This window comes from Rhinolophus hipposideros (assembly GCF_964194185.1).
Source record: "Rhinolophus hipposideros genome assembly, chromosome: 5".
Classification (NCBI taxonomy): domain Eukaryota; kingdom Metazoa; phylum Chordata; class Mammalia; order Chiroptera; family Rhinolophidae; genus Rhinolophus; species Rhinolophus hipposideros.
The window spans coordinates 23268410-23292359 of NC_138051.1; the positions used below are offsets into that span (position 1 = coordinate 23268410).

Sequence of the window (23950 nt, forward strand, 5' to 3'; positions counted from 1 at the left end):
ATTAAATTAAGCCTACGTTTTATTTTATCTTAAAATCGGAACAAATTAATGTAAACTCATTATATATATAGGCAACAGCAGAAACTTAGAGATGTTGGTCATGAAAGAAGTCGTCTAGTCAGCTTGAGCTTGACTTGGAAAGATGCTCTTGTTATTTGCAAATCTGAGTTCAGGTATTGGCTCTGTATTGGCTCAAAACCACCTAATGCGGTACTCTGTGTGGGTACTGGGTGTGTAGAGGACTTGGAAACCGTTGATAATTTTATCCCAGGAACAAATCTCTGTCATGAATAGATTGAGATAAATTTTATGAAAATGGAACCAGGATCAAATATTGAGGATGAATTTCTTTAAATATTTGAGAGGATTATTTATATAAAAATGTAATTTTAAATTTCATAATGGCTATCACTAATGAAACCTGTGGAGAGAAAAAAACCTGTTTTTCACATCACAGTGTATTATCTGATGCTCTATCACAACTTTTTAATTAATCTCTACAACTAATGTACATGTTAATAGACTATATATGCCTATTTTGGTGCTAAGCACTTTACATGAGGTCTGTATTTTAATGCCTAAAACAACCCCATCAGGTGGACATTATGCTTTGCCTATTTTAGAGGTGAGGGAATCAGGCCCTAGAGAGATTACCTTGTTCCAACTTGTACCAAGGCTACGAAATGGCAAGCCTCTGAACTCTAAAATGACAAAATACTATTTTTTGAAGCCAAGTACCAAGTAAATTTGTAATTGTAAAAGGGAAGAAATATTCTAATAGATATTTTCCTATAAAAATCTAATTGCTATGATTTAAAAAAATCCCTGCAGCTTGATTAGTAAGCATGTGTTTACTTGTTATGCTATTACCCCTCTTACTTCTTTTGTGTATTTTTTCACATGTATTTCCAGGAGATATTTCTGTGAGTATTTCAGTATCAAATTGCCAGATTCAAGAAAATGTGGTGAGTATGTACCTACTAAAATAAAACTTGGTAATGTGATGTTTTTATTGGAAAATAGGGACATCATAAAATACATTTTTATTTATCTAACGTATTATTTTTTAAGTATTTTCTACAATGTGAAATATGGTCTATTTGGGTATTTTTCTTCTATAAGATCTTAGAAACATTATATCGATTCTTTTAGGCATTTTTTTCTATAATCTGTTCTGTAGCTTGGAAAGCTAAACACCTGTTATTCATTTCAGATAAGCAAATAGAATGCAATGCCTGATTTTTCACATGTTTGCCTGTCTCGGTGTTAGAATTTTAATGGTTGATGTTACACAATTTCAAATAAGATAAAATAATTTTTTTTTGAGTTGCACGAGTAGCTTGAAAATGCTCTTACTCTCATTTCTTGATTGCTACTGAGGAGAGCTGTCATATGACAAGGAGTTGCAGATGCTTTTATAGTCACTTGTATATATCAGGGAAACCTCAGCAAAGTAGCAACCTGGACCACATAACTCCATCCTCTGAGCTCAGCTTTTGAACATTATAGGTCAAACATCATGAAATAATTTATACTCAGTCATATGTTTGCTTTATTTGTTATGCTTTGTTGCTATGGTACATAGCCCAAAATTTATAAGGCCTTTTTCAGCTCATCCTGTGATGCACACCTTTTGCTCTGTTTTACCTGCTGTACCTCTGACCAAAAGCTAAGGGTTTACAGCCTTACTTACACCGATCTGAGTTTGTTTTTTAAAGAATAAACTCCATGAAACTCTTATTTATCCTAGTATAGCATTGCAACCTTTGCTAAATTGGCACAAAGTAAACTGAAAACCAAAGATGAATTAAAAAGAATTAAGAAAACTTCATAGTCAAGGTTAAATGAATTTTTGTGCTGTCAATCACAAGATAGGTTTCTAAAAATCTGCAGGTTCCTGTTGCTTTTGCTTAGCCAGGGAAGCCTTTCAAAAATGTAGATTAACCTATAAGTTTCTTGGGAAATTCTAGATACCTGTGGGGTTGTTTGGCCACTATTGTCCACTGAAAATTCTGGGTGGGCCACTGAGCTAACAAAGAAAGCTGGAATAGGTTGGACTCAGAATGCTAGAATAGTATTAATTCACTTTCTTGTCTCCAGACAACCTTGCACTCACCCCATGGATACTCTGAAGGGATCACAGGATAGAGACAACTTGTAGTTGTTTTCTAGGATAGCAACTAGGATAGGAATATATAGGATATGCAGAGGGTAGGATTTGGTGTTTGATTAAAACATAAAGCTTTTTAGCAATTATTATTTCAAAAAGAAAAGAGTAGACATTTGGAGCATGTTTTCTCCAGAAGTGGAAAAAATGGAGGGGTTTAATTACTTTACCAGTGGACTTTCATAATGGATTGTCATCCTCTTGTAGTGTCTCCAGCTCACACACAGTGATTCAGCCCCCTTGTCCTTCACTTTAGATTCATCTGGATGTGGATGGTTAATAAAGAAGCGGCCTCACCATTCTAGCCATCAACAGTAGTGGGGTTGAAATCAGGACTCACACTGACATACGACTGGCGACCATGATTATTTAACCCAAATTTCTAAGTAGCCATCTCAATAAACAAGTCCCTTTTTGAATATTGACAGTAAATGGCATTATATAGTTTTATGTCTTATTTCTCTCTGATGAACGTTAGAAAACCTCTGCTGCTTAAAAGCAGAATAGTTTTCAAAACATTACAATATAATTCATTCATTCATTCATTCATTCATTCAGGAGTGTGATTTGACTATTAACAGTTCTATTATTGATGTCATCTAGCATTTACAAGTTCTGTTTAAAATGTTTAATAATATTTATGATATACTTAATAAAATTATATAATTTATTAGGTCTAATGTTCTTTCACTTCACATTTCTCTTTCATTGGACTTGTACCTGTAGGACATCAGCACAGTGTATCAGATTTTTCCTGACGAAGTACTGGGTTCCGGGCAGTTTGGAATTGTTTATGGAGGTAGGTTAGCTCACTAAGTATTTGTATTCATTTAAAATTTTAGCTACTTGTATTTATAAAAGTGGTATCACCAAGAAAAATATAAAAGACAAGACCTGTGTGTGTATATGTTTGTATATGTGTCTCTTTGTGTTTTACATTTATAGAAATTTCTCTTGAGATATCACCATTTGGAAAATTGTTACATTTATGTTTTCAAAGAGAATTTTTTCTACTCCTAAAAAACTTCTTTTGCTTAAATATGTACAAACAACTCTATACACCGTACTAGATACATGTTAGTTTATTTAAACAAAATATTGAGAAACTGGGAAGTTTTGATTCATAAACATATTAATTCCATTTCCTTTTAGCATATATCATCAGAACGCTAGAAATTCATTCATGTAACTATATACAAACATCTTTTAATTGTAATACTTTTAACACTCCGTGTTTCATTAAGGTTTTTATCTTTTTTAATTTTCAAATGAAATACTAAATTTTCATCTTTTTTCTTATTGTCAAACTATTTGGTTAATTTATTATTTTAACCTTTGCTGTTTGAGATTCTAGCCATTTCTATTATTTTTTTCAAGTCTTTAAGAAAGATTTAATGTTAATGTTTTACCTGACCCATAAAATGACACCATAGCTTGCAGTTCTTTAATATAATCAGTAACAAATTATCTTTTTTGAGAGGTGGGGTTGCTCTGAAATAATCAGTGTCTCTCTCAGTATTACTTACGACAGTATAATATTGTGCTTTTTTAGTTAAAAACTAAGTTCTATTCTATTTTACAAAGTAATTTTGATTCTTATAAAATGCTCAAATGATTTCTTAAATGAAAACTTATATATGAGTCAGCAACCATTGTGCTTTTTATCAATGCGATACAGTGTAATAGAGGAGAAACCAAGTACTCAGAGTATTACTGTACAGTGTAATAAGCATATGCAAAAAAAATCATCATCTATAGAGCATGGTAAATATACATAACTTCATAGTGTGTGGATGAGAAATGAAGTTACATAGACCAGCAGGTACCAGATAATTTGTAACATCCAACATTGAAGGAGCAGGCTCAGGTGAAGGCCTCCACAAGGAAGACTGAAAAGTTAAGAGTAAACCCATAGGGGATAAAGTGTATAAGAACAGTTTCAGAAGAGAGGTGAAGTACTGTAGTGGCAGAGGATTAGAGACCAAAGAAGCTAAGACCTTGAAAAGAGTAGTTGCAGGAAAATGGCTGAATTGGAATAGAGGTTGCAGTGAGTCAAAGAGTAGGGAATGATATTAAGAAAGTAGAGAATGTGAAAACGACAATTTTGTGGTGAAAGGAGTCAGTCTGGAAGGAGTCAGACGGAATAGATTCAGGATGAAGGAACACTAGATTCAAAAAAATGTTGAAATAATGGAATTTCAAATTCGTTTGTATGTGACAAAAACACTGAGTAATTAGGTCCATTTCCATTTTCAGATTCATTTTCATTTTTCATTTTTTAGATTCAATTAACAGTACTGTATTCTAAACCTACTACAATATGGTAGTGTAGAAGTTAAGAGCTTGAGGGTGCCCTCGCGCCCTATAGATTCCCTCAAATGTTTGTTGTGAGAATTAAATGGGATGTAATGTATGCAAAAGGACTGTCATGCAATAATTATGACAATAATTATGATGATAACTAACACATTTTGAATGGGTATAGTTATCTGGGCACTATGTGTACTTTACATATCTTATATCATCTAATTCTTACAATTCTTCCATTGAAGATGAGGAACCTAAAACTCAGAAAGCTTAAGTGATTTGCTTAAGATCATGAAGCTAGTAAGTGACAGAGTCAAGATTTTTATTCTTTCCATTATAACACACATCTGTTTATCAGGAATTGAAAATTGTGCTTTCTTAAGGAGAGTTCTCTGCTGGTGTTATGGACATTTTCCTTATTAAGTAGCTCAATATCCAGTTTCTAAAACATATTTTTATGAGAAAAATATCAGGCTGTTGATACGTCTAGCTTGAATGTCCCAATTATTTTGTACCCTTAATTGTAGTTAATTTTATGGTACATATATGATTCAGAGTAATAGAGCTAAGAAATGAAATCTGTGGATATAAGTCAGTATACATGAGAAATGTCAATTTATTTGATGAAAGCTTTTTTTTTAAATTCCTATAAGTGTCCTTATAAATTCTGGTGTTCTTTAATATAGATGATATTTAATAACATTAGCTAATATTTCCCTTTTTTATTTTAAAGGAAAACATCGTAAAACAGGAAGAGATGTAGCTATTAAAATAATTGACAAATTAAGATTTCCAACAAAACAAGAAAGCCAGCTTCGTAATGAGGTTGCAATTCTACAGGTACGTCTTTATTTTTCATTTGGAGTTTATAAAATACCCCCTCAACTTCCACACAACAAAGAAAAGTTATGCAAATGTCTGTGGCTTAGATATTAGGTTGGTGCAAAAGTAGTTGCAGTATTTGCAATTATTTTTAACATTTTAAACCACAATGACTTTTGCACCAACCTAATATTTAGAAACACTTTAAAATCACTGAAAAGGCAAATTAAGCATCAAAGTGCTGCCTGGGTAGTATCTTTCCTGAATCTAGGCTGCAGATGTTCTTTTTTATGCACATAATTCTAAGTTTTATATATTATTAATACTCATTAAATGAGTAATGTTTCAGCATTTGCTTATAGTAGACATGCTAAGACCATTTTGTTTCACATTATAAATGACCTTGCCTTCTTAAACATTCCTCCCTTATGCTACGATAATTACATGAATTGAGTATGTAACTGTCGGTATATCAGGTAAATGAGTAACATGTCTGAGAATCAGATCATCTTGACATTATTAATGTCCTCTTTGTCTCTTATTGTAAGCCTTTTATTTAATATTGAGCGTGTTACCTAATTCCTCTCATTAATAGCAGTCCCTTTTTAAAGCCAGAATTGGTTAATAAAAGGTATTATGTGGCATATATAATTTCCGTAACCATTAAAAAATTTTCTACAGACCAAAAGGAAATTGAGCAATTGTTTGCTAAATGTGGCCATCCTAGCTATCCAGTCCCGACAATTTAGACCATTGATAAATGCCCATTTGTATATATAACTGCCATAATTCTCTACTTGTCATGCATGCTGAAATAATTTCTAATTCATAGTTTTATTGAATAATATTCATTTGCACACTGCTAATAAAATGAAACGGACTGTATTTCTTCATTTATTATTTCATTTAACTGCCATTTATTGAGTTACATACAATTAAAAATTGAAAAAGATATGATTTTAGCCCAAAGGAGTTGATATACACGAAAACAAAAAATAATAACAGACTTTTTTGGGATTCAGAATTTCTAAATGTGGTATTTTTTTGCTTTTGGCCAATGAATGTAACACAGAGCACTGTCACATTGTTCTCTGTTTTTATGGGGAAGAAGATAACCATGGCTCTGAAGGCGTCAGTTTATAGATTCATAGCTCAGTGCTTGCTAATCAGTTACCAAAAAAGGTGTTTTTTGATTGTTTGTTGGTTTTATTCTTAACTTGACAACCTTGACCTGCAAATGACTTCTGAAAACTTAGTAAATGACATTGTCCCAAACCTGGCCCCTCCTCTCCTTGTCTCCATGCCCACATGGTGCCTGGAAGGCAGATTCCTTTGCAGCCAACCTCCAGAGTTGGCATCTTTACAGAGACATTTATCCTTCCTCTCAGGACAAGCGCGGAGTTTCCTGGTCAACATGGCTTTGTACTTCTACATTTTGTTGCTATTGCAGAGGACTGACTAGATCTTGAAAGTCCAATGTTCTGTATTTTAGTTGGCTCTCCTGAGCCTGTCAACATAGACTGCTGACTCTGTAGTGAGGTAGAAAAATAAAAGGCACCTGAGCATAAACTGCCTCCTATATCCTCTTCTAAAAGAGTAGATGCAGTCAACATCTCAGATGCAATAAGCAGACATGTGGCACAATTTTCATTATAGCATGGTTTTCTAAAAAGAGTTTGATTAGGTTGAAAGTCACATTCTGCCCCTTGAGCATACGAAGAGCTCTTATATTGTGTCCTGAAATCTCAAAAATCCTCATCACTTCCCACTCATCTCCAGTATCCCCAATCATTCTTTGCTTCGTTCATCAAACCCCCATTTATTGAGTACATACCATGATCTAAGCACTGTTCTGTGTCCAGTGGATATAGTGGGGACAAAGATACACAGGTTCTTGCTGTCATTGGTCTTTAACTTGTGTCACTCAGCTAGTCAGAAGTTTGCTACATACTTATATTTTGAATTTTCAATCACATAATCTATACAGTGAGTCTTATGAAGTCTTGGCTTAATTATAAACAGATACCAGAAGTTCAGGAGTTTATACTTTATCATAAAGTTGTCAACTGTGTCAAAATCCGTTCATCAAAGCTAGGGAACTCATTGAGTCCCCTAAGTGAAAAAAATGAAAAAAAAAAAAAAGTCTGAAAGCTTTTTACCATTGCCAGATATATCAGCCTCTCAGGAAGGAATATAATTCAGTATCCAGAGATAGTGAAGTTCAACCTCACATCTTTTGACTCTGCTCAAAAATCACCAACTATGTAAGCACCACTCTCACCCCCGTTTAAAACTACAGTCCACTCAGACATCCTCCCCATCCCTACACCTGTACCCCTCTTACCCTGATCTATGTTTTTTGTTTCTGTTTTTTGTTCCCCCATAGCACGTACCGCCTTCTAGCCTGTTAAAGATTTCATTTATTATATTTGTTATTGGTTTCTCTCCCCACTCCCCAACCCCAACCCCTCCACTAGAATATCCCCATCAGGAGGGCAGAGATCGTTATTTTGTTTCCTAATATATCCTGAACACCTGGCACACTTCAGGTGTTTACAAATATTTGTTGAATGGATATTTGTTGAATTAGAATTGGACAGAAACACCATCTTGTCATATACGATGGCATATGTAGTGTCCAACCAGATAGCAAAAGTTTTACTGCATTGACTGTTAATGGTTAATTGGTTAGTTAAGGATTGTGTGTGGTTTGTTTGAAAGCCCTTATTGCTCCATTTTGTGTTTATTATCAAAAGAAAGAGCTCACCTTTTGAACCTGAAAAGACAAACTGGTAATGTGGATATGGGCTAGGGGTTGGAATTCTGACTCACTGATTAATATGTTCCAAAAAAGTACGGTGATAAAAATCACTTGAGTGGTGGAGAAGGTTTTCTTTTACTAATCTTGAGGAGCAGATTTCTGTCCCTCTGGATATAAAAGTGATACCCAGGAACATTTGGTATCTTCTGCCTTGTGCCTAGCTTATGGAAGCAGGTATCCTAGTTCATGGTCGTACCAGGAGTCTGAAAAATTCAGCCCTATTCCCTTCCTCGTCCTGATTCTCCAGAAGGGGAACAAGGAGGTTGAAATGGCTGATTTTTGAAAATCCTCCTCATGCAATTCTGTTAATCTTCTGGTCAAATTTTGACTTGTTTCTGTTTTTGTGAAAAAGCACCTTAGCTTATAGGAGACTTTAAAGTTGTAGAAATATGGAATGTACGAAAAAGTGCAATTCTCCTTTCTTCTCTACATAACGTAGGTGAAGGCTTTCCAAGGTCTGATTCAGTCACTGGAAAACCAAGCTCTTTAGATGTATTTAAATAACTGAAAAATTAAGTCAGGCATGGATCTTATGGCATAGTTATCCCTTATTTAAATCATTTAGAATAGCTGTTTTCATTATCTGTAAACACTTCATTATTATTATATGTTTCAGGAGGATGTTGATTAATGTAGATGTTAAAATTATTTCATAAAATTCCCAAGGGATCTTATTTATATTGTTATTTTAAAAGTTATAAAACATGATAAAAAATGTAAAAAAGTGAAACACATGGTAAATTTGAAATTATTGGTTTTTTTCTATTCATGTCAATAAAATAAGAAGGAAAAGATAGTTGTTTTATGATTATTAGAGATATCACAGAAAACTGACCTTTATGAGGAGATACAGCTATATTATAGAAAACTTTAAAACTTCAAATTTAAAGTAACATTTAATATAATTTATTTTATGATGATATATTTAATATAATTTATCAACACAGTCTTGTTTGATCAACATTAATTTTTATTTTCTAACATATCACAGTGTATAAAAAGCTTTAGGATAATACTTATGAATAAAATTCCAATTGTTTTACTATTATTTTTTTCTCTTGTTCTTAAATATGAACTTTTATTTATCTATTTAAGGAACAATATTAAAGCTTTTGTTCATGACATACTGTACGGAAGCATTTTGGAATTATACAAGTACTGAGTATAGAATACAAAATACAGGAAAATACATGAGAATTTAACAAGCCATAAATTAAATGTATCCCCTAGCACTTATCTCATAAAACTCCCCCTATCGTTCTGGTTTCTTTATTGTGAGGCACTCCTCTTCCCATTCAAGTGTCTCCTAACTTAAAAACAAAACAACAGCCACAATAAAGAGTGGTTTTGATTTGTCTAGGCTCTCCCTCTCACAGCTGTAGTCCAATTCTCCTTTTTGTACCGCCACACTTCAGATCTGCGCTGTACTCTGCTTCCAATTCTTGTTCATAAATTTCCTTCTTGTCTCTGGTTGCCACATCTTTCTTAAAGAAAATGCAAGGCTCTTTTTTGCCATATTCTTATGTCTTAGCTCTACCCAACTAGCACATGTTGGCTATTTTGTAGTCTCTGTCTGTCCTACTTGACTAATCTCAGTCCTTCAACAGCATGGATCCTTTGCTCCTTTTTAAATCTCTCTCCTCACTTCACCTCTGCACTTACGAGATCCTGTTTCTTTCCCTGCTAGCTCCTCCAGCTGTCTTCTTGAACTTCTTTCATTCATCTAAATGCTTTGTGCTAATTTGGAACTCCTTCCCAGAATGAGATCACCCACGTTAAGAGTCATCTCTCATCTCTTCGCAGGTCATTCCTTAATGTTCTCTTGAGCTCTCATCTTTCACAGGCACTTTTTAGTTTCATATTTCTGACCACAGGACATCTCCACTTTGCTGTGCCACTTTTACCTCAAACCAACCAGCCTAAAAGCAAACGCTTATCCCTACAAGATACTCTCTCCCTAACTTTGTCTACTTTGCTATCATTCTTTGATTTTCTTAGGCAAGAACCCTTTTCCTTCAATTAATAAAAATATTAAGTGAAGCACTTCCTTTATACGAAGCTTTGCTGAGCCTCTAGGCCATAGAAAAATGAATGAAACCCTTTAAGATGTTTATCATCTATCTGGGCAGTCAGGTACAAGTAGCTACAAGTCAGGATAGCCGTGGAAGCATCGTGAAAGAAGTCATGGATTATGATTGAGGCCAGGGCGCTGGAATCAGGGAGAGCTTCAAAGAGAAACATAGCATTAGTGAAATCTTGAGTTTGATATCCAAAGAAATGCTGGCAAGGGCCATTAGGCTGCCGGGCGACTTCAGCAAAGTAAATATTCTATGACTAATGAGTAGAAAACTTAAGATCATTTTAGAAGAGTGCTCTTCAAATATTTTTCATCATGTGTCCTCAAAAACAATTCCATAAATCTTTGCACTTCTTTGTGTATTTTTAAGTTGACAGAACAATTTGTCAACAGTTTAAGGAACTTTAATTTTGTAGTGTATTGAAAATCTTGCTGTTCGAAAATAAAGCTGTGATAGCACTCTTTTAAATATGTGCTTTATAATCTAAATATCATAGACATTTGACATTCATCATTAGTCATTTTTTTAAAAATACATGAATAGTAGGCTCTTTAACAATAGTATGTTTTATAACTTCCTTGTTTTTTCTTAATATATTTCATTTTCCCCACAAAATTACATTCCAATGTAATGTGTTTTTACACTTGAAAGTCTTTTATTGGTCCCCTTCATAATTGTTTACAATAAAAATAAGTATTATTTTAAATTTTTTATTATATTTTAAATGTTTAAAGCACTCTCCTAGATTAAGTTATCATGACAAGTTTTATCAAGCAGGATAAATATTCCTTAAATTTTGAACTATGCTTATTAAACATAGAAAATAAAATGTTACTGAAAATACATTATCTAATGAGATTGATTTTTTAGTATAGGTCATAAATTGGTGGGTGAATTTTACTTAATTGTTTGAATTAGACAGAGTTCAGCAACAATTTTATTCCATTTTTTTTTAAATGTGGGACCCAAGTTATTAGCCAAAAAAAGTGATTTATCTTCAGAAATTCATTTTAATCCTTATTAATAAATCCATTAAATTATTCTCTAATTTTGTTGAAAGCACGAATTAGAAACTGAGTTGTAAAAGAATTGATTTCCAAGTTATTAGGGTCATTTACTTCATACCAACATAGTATTTCAAATTTTCTGTTTATTTTTCTCTAATAGGATTTTCCTCCCTGTGGGGAGGCACCCTTGTAATATTTGGAATGTGTGAGAAACATGCTTTTTTTTTTTTCTTTGGAAATGGGAGGAAAATCATTAAAGGGAAACTTGGGAATGGGGAATTTTGATACCACAAGATATTGTCAGGAAGATCTATATTAGAAGAGTATTTATGGACTGTTATGGTCATTCATTCATTCACTCAACATGTAATTTTTGTGTGCCCACCATGTAACAGACAGTAGAGATACAGATGTAAACCGAACATTTTTTCTTGAAACTCTCTCTCCACTTACATATCTCTCAAAACTCTTTCCATTCCCAGGAGTCTATCTTAGTTTGGAGACAGCTATGGTAAGACATAGTGTGCAGTAAGGCCAGGAAGTGGGTTTTGTGTGAGTTCATAGAGAACTTTAGATAGTGTGCCAAGTCAATTGAATTTTATTATGCCTGGGTGATTGTGAATTATTGAAAGGTTTTCAAAAAGAAACTGTTATGAACAGATCAGGATTTAGGGATGACATATCATGGAGAAGAATGTTTAATGGAAAGAAAACTTTGGAGCCACGTCCATTCTCTTTTGGAGTGTGTTCCCTTGGTGCATCAAGCTTTTGCTTTAATAAACCTTTCACTCCGGAAAAAAATTTAAAAAGTAAAGACAAACTTTGTTAGAGACTATTTTCAGCTAGTAGTATAACAGTCACAATGCTCCTATTTTTCTTTCTTTCCACAAAGTCATCTCGGCTTCAGCACTAGCATTTCCATTGTCACCAGTTAACGCATACTTTTAAATTTCTGCTTTGATGGCTGGAACTGGTGATATTGCTGAAAACTGAGTTCTGTCCCTCTTCTCACTCAGTGTTTATCTTCCTGGCCCTCTTTTTCCCCTGATCCATCCTGAAGACCACAACCCGATGAGTCTCTATTGCGCTTCCATCTTATCTCTCCCTAGCTTAGTTCTCTTTGTCTTATCTCTCATTAAACCCATCTACTAGTCCTGACTTTTTAACACCTGCAGATGATCTCACAGGACTATTTTTCTCCTATTGTACTAAGTCTTTCAATTCTGTTTAAGTCATTGTTCTTGTCACACTCTTAACCACTGGCTATTCTTCAGCTTTTAATCCCAAGCTGGATGCCAATCTTAGTTTACTTGGCTCATCAATGTTTGATTGACCTCCAAGATCCTCCAATCCTGTCTGACTGCCCTGTGCTACTTTCCATGTCTCCTTTTATTTATAGTTTCAAGTCTTAGTATAAAGTAGTACTTTAATACCTAGCAAATGCTTCTTATATAATAATCAGATTATAAAGAATTTCAAGGTCTTAGCAATGCCTTATTTTTCTTCAACTTCCGCAAGGCCTAGTACAGAGGTAAAGATATTAGAGATGCTTAATTAGCATTTCACAAAATTGTCTTAAGTCACATACAGTATTTCCTTAAATTCTTTCTCAGGGCTTTTGTTATAATACCTTTTGCATAAATAAATCATTGAATTTTAAGCTCTAATTTAAAAATTATGGTATTTGATGAATGGGGAAAGTTTGTTCCAGGTTTTACAGGCCGTCTCAAAAGCTCTGCCCTGGGGATAAAATTTGTATATTGGATACACAGGAAATCAAAGAACATGTCTGAGTTTTACCTTTAAAGACTATGGAACCTCAAGATCAGGCGGGTATTTGGTAATACAGAGCAACCCTGGGGTCGTACATGGTCTTAAAAATAGAATAAGCTGTAGGGAAGAAGTCCTGCCACTTGGGAAGATAGGGAATCCAATTGTCAAGGCAGATTGTCAAGGTGAATGTCAAAACAAGTATAGAGTGGGGTACTGTGGTAAGAGACTAACAACAGGCAGCATTCAGAAATCCAGACAGCATTCCCAGATGGGATTGTGAGATCATGATAAGGAGGCATGGGCCTGGCCCCTGAAGCATACTAGTGAGAACAGGCAGCACCCAAGTCCTAAATGGACTTGAGTCCAAGGAAAGAATTAAGGCAGTATGGAACATAGTTTAGAACGTAAAGAACATAGGTTTTAGAGTTAGACTGCCTGGATTCAAATATCAGAATATTATTGAAGAGTTCTTAGGAGCTTGGTAAGTTACTTAAGCTCCCTGAGTCTCAGTTTGCTTATCTAGAAAACCTCATAGATACGAGAATAGAGTGTGATAATTTGTGAAACTCTCAGCAGTGTCTGGCATATAGTAGAGGTTCCATACTTATTGGATGTGACAAGTTTGCCACTGCTGAGTTCTAAGTCTAGCTCCTAGAAACAAGAGGAAATAACTTCATGTTGAATTTCCTGAGTAGGAACCTGAAGACATTATTTCATCGTAACAAAGGACATGTATTTGACTCAAAGCCTGAGGTAGGGCTGACCATGCCTTAACATATACGTGACCCCTGGTAGGCATTTAGTAAATATTTGTTGAACAAATTACGTAGCAACAACTGAAGACACCAGGAGGATACAGAATTGCAGAGCTTGCCAATAAAACAATAAAGTATTCCTTCTTTCCTTTTTTTCTTAAAAACATGGTAATTTGTCTTCTTGGAGCAAGATTAAATATATTATCTTGTAAATACATGGCTTTGTTCCCTTAGTCTAAAAAGATGATGAAGAGTAGGTGGAGAAGAGATAATTATGATAGAAAACCAGAGAATAATGTTGCTAAGTGTGGGTGGGAAAAATGCACATTTTTGCCAACTGTTGATTTTTTTAATTATGAAGAAGTCATTTTACTTTCTCTAGAGAAAAACATGCAACATTTGAATACTTTCTCTTTTAGTGTGTAGAAAGAAGTTAGTTGATACTTCCGTTGTTTCATCTAATGTTATTTCTTCAAATATTTCTTTGTATTTTACTGCATGAAGAATTTACATGGAATTGTTTCTTTAGAAAATGTTTTGCATCTCTAAGATAATTTTGTCTTCTGCATGTTCCAAAAAATAAAGCCCATAAATTATGTGTATACATGTCTAAAACAGAAGGAAAAAGGAAACAAGGATTATAAGAAAAAATGAACTTAGAAGATTTTTCAAATTGATATTGTGTTTGATTAGAAGTTAGTCATAGTGAAAAGGTAGTGTCAAAAGGCAAGATTCCAAGTCAAATTTTTTCCATTTTTTGGTAAAGCTTTTTTTAACTTTGCTTTCACTAATTATGGATTACAATTCATCTGACTTGGTGTGCTTGCTTCACAGGAATGTTTTGGGGGGACTAAATTAAATAATATATAAAGTGTTTTTAAATCAAATTTTTCCCAGCATATTTTTGGAAGAAATTTGAGTTCATTTCTGGAAGGGTTTGGGGTTAACATTTTCTCACTGAAACAGTTTAGAAAATATTGTGTACTATCTCCACGTCATCCACAGCTTGGAAGAGAACAGTCTTTCACTTATTAAAGTTTATGAGAAAGCCCATAGTTAAAACTTGTTTAATTTTGAGAATAAAAGCATTTTGCTATAGAACCCTTACACAAATGTAAGATACCACCATTTGACCTTTGTGCACATAATGTTCTGTCTTCTATCCCTGTCTAGTAGACCCTGTATACTCACTCCACTTCCCATTAGCTAATACATAACACAGGGGAAGGAGAATGCGTCTACATAGACTCATTTAACATTATAATGAAATGCTGTGCTTCCTGGAGTGCTGATATCTATGAATAGAAGCTGGGCTACAGTGATACGATTTCTTAAAAATTACACTTTAAATCTAACACCCGGACAAGATTGGATTTATGTGTTTGTGTTTCTACCCAGGTAGATTAACATGATATAAAAATCCGTTCCAGATGTGTCTCCATTGCTATGCATCTGATAGCAAATAGAAAATAAAATAAAATATATATATATATATATATATATATATATATATATATATATATATATATATATATGCAGATATTTGAAGGTTTTCAACTTCTATATACAGTAAACACATATTAATCTACAAATTCCAATTTCCTTTTTTAAACAAGTCACACTTTTAATTCTTGCCTTTCCCCTAAACACAAGCCGAGTAATGGCATGGAGTAAAAGGGGTCAAACTTGATGGGTGGAATGCTTACTAACACTGATTTTTTTCTAAAGCTATGGTCAGTTATTAATTTTCAGTCTTTGAAGCTTTTATCTGGTTCTCAAATATTAGGGCCTTTTGCCTAAATTCACCTTGAAACTCCGGCCTTGATTGGGGGCTAAGAGGTGGTTATTCAGAGTCATATAAGATCCTTGCCGTGTGAGGGTCTTTCCCAAGTTCTCTCGATCAAAATCACTCATCCACCCCAAAACTGACAGTATCAGCTTGACCCGTATACAAGCACCACTGCCAATGGAACCTGAGTGTATGAGTCCACATGGTGGGCTTAAGACATCTGGATTTTGTTTTTAAAATTTCCCATTCATATCTCTAACCTGAAGGATTCCTGATGATGAGTAGGAAATATCAGACATTTTTATACAATTTTTATCTGGTGGAAAGTCAAGAAAGGTTGGAAACAACATGAGAGATTATGAGAGCGTTTTGTTTGTTTGTTTGTTTGTTTTTTAAGTGTTATTTTCTATGGATTCTTTCTTCCCCACTGCATTTAGCTTCTTTTGCTTTTGTAGGGAAAGGACTCGTTGTATTTATCATATGTCTTTGGGAACCCTGGAATCAAAAGCTAGATTGAAACATTTCCATAACTGATGAAATACAGAATGACTGAGAAGTGTGTAGTTAGATTTATGGACATACATGAATACAGAAGTTTTACATCAGGCCTCAGCTGATATTTTTGCTATGCAAATATTAAATTGGTCTTTTTCTAAAATTTCTTGAGCCAGTATTATTTAATAGAGTACACACACTTACAGGTAATTCAAGATAAAAAAAAATGCAATGGTAAATTGTGCATTACAAGCTAACCACCTAAAAGTTGACTCACTTTCTTGATATCTGGGCACAATATGTATATATTGTCATTAGCAGTTAATGGAGATGCTTCAATTAATTATTTCTCCCACAAAATTTTGAACTATATTAAACCAGGGTCCATCTGTGCTAATTAATGCCACAAGAAAAATAACATTATACTCCAGTTCTGATGGATGGTATGAGCAAACAGTTTTTACCAGGAATGATCTGAACCTTTCTGAGTTCCCAGAGTCTACCGGGCTAAATTTGGTTGTGGCCCCATTGATCTAAATGTCAGCCTGTGACCTATTCCCAGAAGGATGGACTGTTGTATCTAATCTTGTTATTGAAGTAATAATGTGTGCATTTATTCTTCTGACGGTATATGTTAGATTTAGTTTGTTCTAGGTTAATATTAATGTGCATTTCTAAAATTTTACAGATGAAATTACCCCCAAAAACTATTGCCTCCTAAAAGATAACTGCTGAAGTATGCACCTATGTAAATTGACGTTTTGCCAACTGAACATGAAATGGGGACGCATCCACATGCTACAGCCAAAAGGATCTCCATTCTCACTTTAGATCAGGAGGGCTAAACACCAAGCACCTCTGACGTCATTGAAGTTTAAAAACACAGCAGGGGAGAAGATGGGAGGACAAATTAGAAGGTGCAAGTTTGTGGCAGTTCATTCCTGATGTAGCTTCTGTTAGGTGAAAGGCAGAAGGAAATTTTTTTTTTGCCACTTCAAGTAAACTTCCCATTATCAAACTAAAGGGGGAAATGTGGCCCAAATCTTTTAAAAATTACAGAAAATCTGCCCAATAATAACAGCAACTAACTTTTACTGTGTTCCAGGCATGATTCCAAGTATTTTGTGTACATTAAATCATGAAGTCCCAGTTATATTAGACACATTATTATGATCCCATTTTACATATCAAGCAGTGGAAGGCAGGAGTTGAGAAGTGGCAGAGCTGGAATTCAAACTCTGGCAGTCTTTCTCCAGGGACTGTGCTCCTGAAATTATGTTCCAGGCCCCCAGGCGTTCCTTGTGTCGTATCTGTCTGGGGATAAATCAAAAACAGAGAAAAAGAAGGGAGTTGCAAGGCCTTTTCTAAGTTAGAGGGTAAAGGACAGTGATCATTATCATCTAAATAGCCCATTTTCAGTGCTTTACTTCTCATCCTTGGAGCAATAATGAAATCATAGGAAATTAGATTTTCTCAAGTCATGTAAGGGAGAATTGGCCTAGAGGGAAAGGGGTCATTTACAGGGAATATCCCTACTGGCCTATAGCTACTGTTGCTGCACCTATCTTGCTGATGACTGTTTCCTCATGGGCTTTGAGAATGAGCTGAAACTAAGGAGTATCTCCTCTTAAAGATCTAGGTATAAAATAAATACTTGTCATCTACACAGTAGGATAATTGTGTGTTAGTTCCTATCAAATATGCTGAAATATTTATAAAAGCAGTGGCCAAAACTCCTGCATTTTCAGGGAGCGATACCTGGAAATGACCGGGACATCTTTGTCATACCCTTGAGACTTTAGAAAATCATTTTGCAATTCATATGAATGGTGACATCTCTGATAAGATATTCACATCCATATTATTGGTATTTATCATAAAAATCATTACTTCTGATCACGTTATTCAGCATCGAAATCCTGAGGTTGCTTACTAGCAGATTCAAGTGAACCCACAATGAAAAAGTCTAGTATTGTAGTTTTTTTCTGAAGAGAGGATCAATATATCCCCTACTCGATACAGAAATGTACTGTCACTAAAGAGGTCAGACATGGATTAGCATATCTTCAACAAAATCATTTAAATCTTAAAGGATATTATCCATGTATTGAAAAGTAAGGAGATACAATTGGTTTTTGAATTGAGGGAGAAGTAAATATGTAGGATGATTCTCAGGTTTCTGACTGAGATGGTTGTCCATTTACCAAAAGAGGAAACACCAGAAGAATCAATTTGGATGGAAAGACCTCTTTCCTTTAAATGAATATACCCAAAAAACAGTTGGTTATAAGATTCTGGAATTAGGAGAGATAGCTAAGGTTACCATATCAATTTCAGTTTTATCTTAATGAGTCTTTTCATAATCATCTGCTTTCTACACGATTTTTTTTTAAACATCTTTCAGGGAATTACGTGCTGTTTCCCCTTCATGAGACATTAGGTGATTGTGATTTCTAGGGTCATTAATGGAAACAGAAATTGTTAAGAGACTGTGATTAAAAATATGGATAAGATGGTATGCTCTTCTCTCAACCCTGGCAAACTGGTAGAAATGAAAATCAACAAAGCCATTCCACAGTGCTATCTATGCCTCCCAGAAAGGCACCTCCGGTCCCCACCCACACCACTGTGAATATTCTTCCTTCCGCCCCGCATGGCATTTAGAATTTAGATCGTGGATTCATCACTTCTAAGTTTGTTTTTTTCTGTCTCAATAGGAGCTAAATCATTTGGTCGTTTTGATAGAAAAGTAGTCAGAAGTCCCCATATTAAGGCTGTATTGCCCCCAAATAACTGGTTGATTCTAATTCTCATCTTTCCCACCTGTCTTGTGTTTGAGTGTAATAACCTTGAAGGAAGAAGAAAGAAGGAGAAAATATGACATCTTTAATTTATACAGCTATATATGGAATGAATTCTCACCTGCATAGTTACAATAAAGCAACCGCATTAAAATTAAAGAATATAAATACAAATGAAATATTAACACAAATCCAAAAATAAAACAAAACAGAATGTAACATAAAGATGTTAAGCCATTATTTATTTTTTTATATAAAATGTACTTTTAAAAAAGGCTTTGCTTTTAGTGACTAGTCTCCATCAATTACGTAAGAATTTTCTAGGCAACTTGAGTCAGGAAAATTTTTATCTTCATCTCCAAGTGGCATTTCCTCCCAGACTTTGAAACAACTTATATTTACCCCATGGATATATCATCAATCTGTTGTGTGTGAATGGACACTATTCTTTCCTGTATTTGACCAAATGTTTCATTTCCTGAAAACTGAATTACTTAAATGCAACAAACAGATGGCCAGAGAGTCCTGTAGCACTTGCTCTGCCGTGAAATTTATTATTTGAGTTCCTGAGGTAGGCCTGAGGAGGTAGCAAAAAAGCTTTGTGAACACTCAGATGCCACAGTTGTTGTAGTCGTCAGGCCATTTTTAAATTAATTCAGTTATTTTGAACATTAGGAGGAAAAGGTTAAAAAGCTATTTTATATAGAAAATTTCATAGATTTTATATTTTATGTAGAAAATTAAAACTGTGAACAAGTCACATGGACCATTGTGGTTGAATCTTATTTTAGAGTTGCTCTCAAGGTATTAAAAAAGATAATATGAATAATACACGATAGAAAATAATAGCTCAAATTTTTTTTTCATTTTAAGTCTTCAAATATTGTCTTCTCTAAGATAAAGAAATATTTTTCAACAGTATAATTTGGAGAATTTGGATAAATATGGCATGATTCTTTATATACATATATATATATGTATATATTTATTTATTTATTTTTTTACTGTCAAATACAAAAACAAGTTTGGTCATTTGGTTCAATGCAAAAAAATACAGTTCATGAGTAAGCATCTATGATGGCCTTGTCTCAACCATAAAAATACCAACTTATATGTCAGCTGTGCAGAAACAAATAATGTCACTTTGCTGCTGGAAAGATTTTTCAGCTACTTCTCAATGTATTTTTTAAATTTGTTTTATCTTTATTAAATTTATGGGGGTGACATTGATTGGTAAAATTATATAGGTTTCAAGTGTACATTTCTAAAAATACATCATCTATATATCACATTGTGTGTTCACCACCCAGAATCAGTTCTTCCATCACCATATATTTGACCCATTTTACCATCTTCTACCACCACCCCTACCCTCTTACCCTCTGGTAACCACTAAACTATTGTCTGTGTCTCTGAGTTTTTGTTTCTTTCTTTGTTTGTCTTGTTCCGTTGTTGCTTTCAGTTTTATATCCCACACATGAATGAAGTTATATGGTTCTTGACCTTTTCTGACTTATTTCACTTAGAATGATAATGTCAAGATCTATCCATGTTGTCGCAAATGGCAGTGTTTTATTTTTTCTTATGGCAGAGTAATATTTCATTGTGTATATATAAACACATCTTCTTTATCCAATCATCTATCAAAGCACACTTTGGTTTTTTCCATATCTTAGCTACCATGAATAATGCTGCAATGAACAAAGAGGTACATATATTTTTATGGGTAAATGTTTTTAGAGTTTTGGGGGTGGATACCCAGAAGATGGATTGCTGGGTCATATGGTAATTCTACTCTTCATTTTTTGAGGAACCTCCATACTGTTTTCCACAGTAGTTGTACCAATTTACATCCCCACCAGCAGTGTATGAGGGTTCCTTTTTCTCCACAGTCTCTCCAACACTTGTTATTACTTGTCTTGTTGATAGCTGTTCTAACAGGTGTGAGGTGGTATCTCATTGTGGTTTTGATTTGCATTTCCCTATAACTAGTGCAGTTGAATATGTTTTCATATATCCGTTGGCCATTTGCATATCTTCTTGGGAGAAGTGTCTGTTCAGGTCCTCTGCCCATTTTTAAATTGGATTGTTTGTTCTTGTTATTGAATTATATGAATTCTTTATGTATTTTGGATATTAGTCCCTTATTGGAGGTGTTTGCAAATATCTTCTCCCATTCAGTTGGTTGCCTCTTTGTTTTGTTGATGATTTCTTTTGCTATGCAGAAGGTTTTTAGTTTGATATAGTCCTATTCATTTATTTTTGCTTCTACTTTCCTTGCCTTTGAGGTCTAATTCATAAAATCGTCTCTGAACCCAAGGTCCATAACTTTAGTACCTATGCTTTTTTCTATACAAGTTATTGTTTCAGGTCTTATGTTTAGGTCTTTGATCCATTTTGAGTTAATTTTGGTGTATGGTGAGAGATAGCAGTCTAGTTTCATTCTTTTGCACTTGGCTTTCCAATTTTCCCAGCACCGTTTATTGAAGTGGATTTATTTTCTCCATTGTATGTTTTTGGATCCTTTGTTGAAAATTATCTGCCCAAACATATGTAGGTTTATTTCTGGGTTCTCAATTCTATCCCATTGGTCTGTGTGACTCTTTTTCTGCCAATACCATGCTGTTTTGATATTGTCTCTTTGTAGTATAGTCAAGTAGTATGATACCTCCAGCCTTGTTCTTTTTTCTTAGGATTGCTTTGTCTTTTCAGGGTCTTTTGTGATTTCATACAAATCTGATTATTTTTTGTTCTATTTCCTTAAAAAATGCCGATGGGGATTGCATTAAATCTGTATATTGCTTTGAGTAATATGGCCATTTTAACTACTGTGTTTCCCCGAAAATAAGACCTAGCTGGACTATCAGCTCTAATGTGTCTTTTGGAGCAAAAATTAATATAAGACCCCATCTTATTTTAATATAGTATAAGACTGGGAAATATAATATAATATAATATAATATAATATAATATAATATAATATAATATAATATAATATAATATAATATAACATACAATATAATATAGTACCAGGTCTTATTTTAATTTTTGCTCCAAAAGACACATTAGATATGATAGTCCAGCTAGGTCTTATGTTTGGAGAAACACAGTATGTTGATTCTTCCAATCCATGAACACAGAATATCTTTCCATTTCTTTGTGTCTTCTTCAATTTCTTTTAATAATGTCTTATAGTTTTCAGTGTATAGGCCCTTCATATCCTTTGTTAAGTTTATTTTTAGGTATGTTATTCTTTTTCTAGTGATTGCAAAAGGAATTGTTTTTTCTTTTTTTTTTTTTCTGAAATTTTATTGTTAGTATATTGGAATGCAGTGGATTTTCTACATTGGTTTTGTATCCTGTAACTTTACTGTATTTGTTTATTGTTCTAATAGTTTTTTGGTGGAGTCTTTAGGGTTTTCTATTTAAAGAATCATGTTTTCTACCAAAAAAAACTGACAATTTAACTTCTTCATTTCCAATTTGGATGCATTTTATTTTTTCCTCTTGTCTGACTGTTCTAGCTAGGACTTCCAATACTGTGTTGAATAACAGTAGTGACAGGGGTCTTGTACCTGAGATGATGTGTCTCTTGGAGGCAGCATTTGGTTGGGTTTTGTTTTTTGATCCAATCTGCTACGCAGTGCCTTTTTATTGGTGAGTTCAATACATTTACATTTATGGTGATTGTTGATAGATGAGAGTTTCTTATAGCCATTTTATATTTTGTGGTCTCGTAGCTCTGTGTCTCCCTTGTTTTTTTGCCTTTCTGTTTCTGTTATTTTAGTTTGGTGGTATTCTATGATTTTGTCCTCTGTTTCCTCTTTTTTTATGTTATGTGTCTCAGTTCTGGATTTTTTTTTTTTTGAATGGTTACCATTAAGTTTATGTAAAAGAAAGTTTCATATATACAGTAGTCCTTTTTCTTCAGCATGCATTTTTTCTCCATTCCTTTTTGCAAATTTAGACCTTTATTCCCTCCCCTTTTATGTTTTTGTTGCCATAAATTATCCCTATTTATGCTGTGAATTCATTTCTGAGTTGCTTCTTGGATTTGAGGATCCAGTTCTTTCCGTAGGTTTGGGAAGTTCTTGTTGACTATTTGTTTAAGTAAACGCTCTGTGCCCTACTCCCTCTCTTCTTCTTCTGGTATACCCATTATATTCTTATATTGCTCTTTCTGATGTAGTCAGAAAGTTCTTGTAGAATTCTTTCATTTCTTTTTACTCTCAAGTCTGTCTCTTCTTCAATCTGCGTCATTTCTAGATTTCTATCTTCAGTATCGCTAATTCTTTCCTCCATCTGGTCACCTCTATTTCCTAAGCTGGCTATTTCATTCTTCATCTCTTTTTTGAGTTTTTTAGCTTCATAATTTCTGTTTGGTTCTTTTTTAAAATTTCAATTCTTTGCTAAAATAATTAATTTTGTTCATTGATTTTATTTCTGAGTTCATTAAACTGCCTACCTGAGTTTGCTTGCATCTCATTGAGTTTTCTCAGAATTGCAATCTTGAATTCTCTGTCATTTAAGTCACATATTTTCGTGTCTTTAAGTTTATTTTCTGGATATTTTTCATTTTCTTTCTGAGCAGCCTTGTTATCTTGGTTATTCATATCAATTAATGGATTATTTCCCTTCCTAGGCATCTATGGGAGTGAGTTCTGCAGCAGGTTGATATGAAGAGATCTTTCTTTGGTTTTCCAGTAGCTGGCTCCGTAGCGTTTTATTTTTCTCTTATGCTTTTCTGGCTTCTCACGTGGTGGGAGATTTCCTGGGGAAGTGGGCTTCTCCTCTGTCATGAGGTCGTGTTGGTCTCAGGGCACTAGCCTGATAGGAGAATGTGGTGGGCAATGGGGTTCTGAGCCTCTGAAATCCCAATGCTGTGTCTGCAGCCTGATGCAGAGCCTGTGTGTCTCAGCAGCCCTGGGTGCCCCTGCAGCAATCAGCTGGGAAAGGTGTGGGTAGGGTGGGCTGGGAAAGGCGCTGGTGTATTTGTGGCTTTGTTTTCTTTGAGTAATGGCAACAGTTGGACCATAACTGCCTCACCCTGGTAGCTCCTCCCTTGTCACTGGAATTAGCCACATTATGTGTCTGCTGCTCAGGAACTGCCTCTCCAGTTTTCAGGGCTGTAGATA

At 34.3% G+C, this 23950-nt stretch overlaps 1 protein-coding gene across 2 annotated transcripts in view; it reads left to right on the plus strand.

The window, feature by feature from the left end:
- Positions 1 to 23950, plus strand: part of PRKD1 (protein kinase D1) — a 301801-nt gene that overhangs the window by 255319 nt on the left and 22532 nt on the right. For both annotated transcript variants that reach the window (XM_081049825.1, XM_081049824.1), the window contains 3 exons: positions 913 to 965; positions 2894 to 2966; positions 5208 to 5314. In XM_081049825.1, coding sequence (XP_080905951.1) covers positions 913 to 965; positions 2894 to 2966; positions 5208 to 5314 — 233 coding nt within the window. The remainder of the gene's footprint in view (positions 1 to 912; positions 966 to 2893; positions 2967 to 5207; positions 5315 to 23950) is intronic.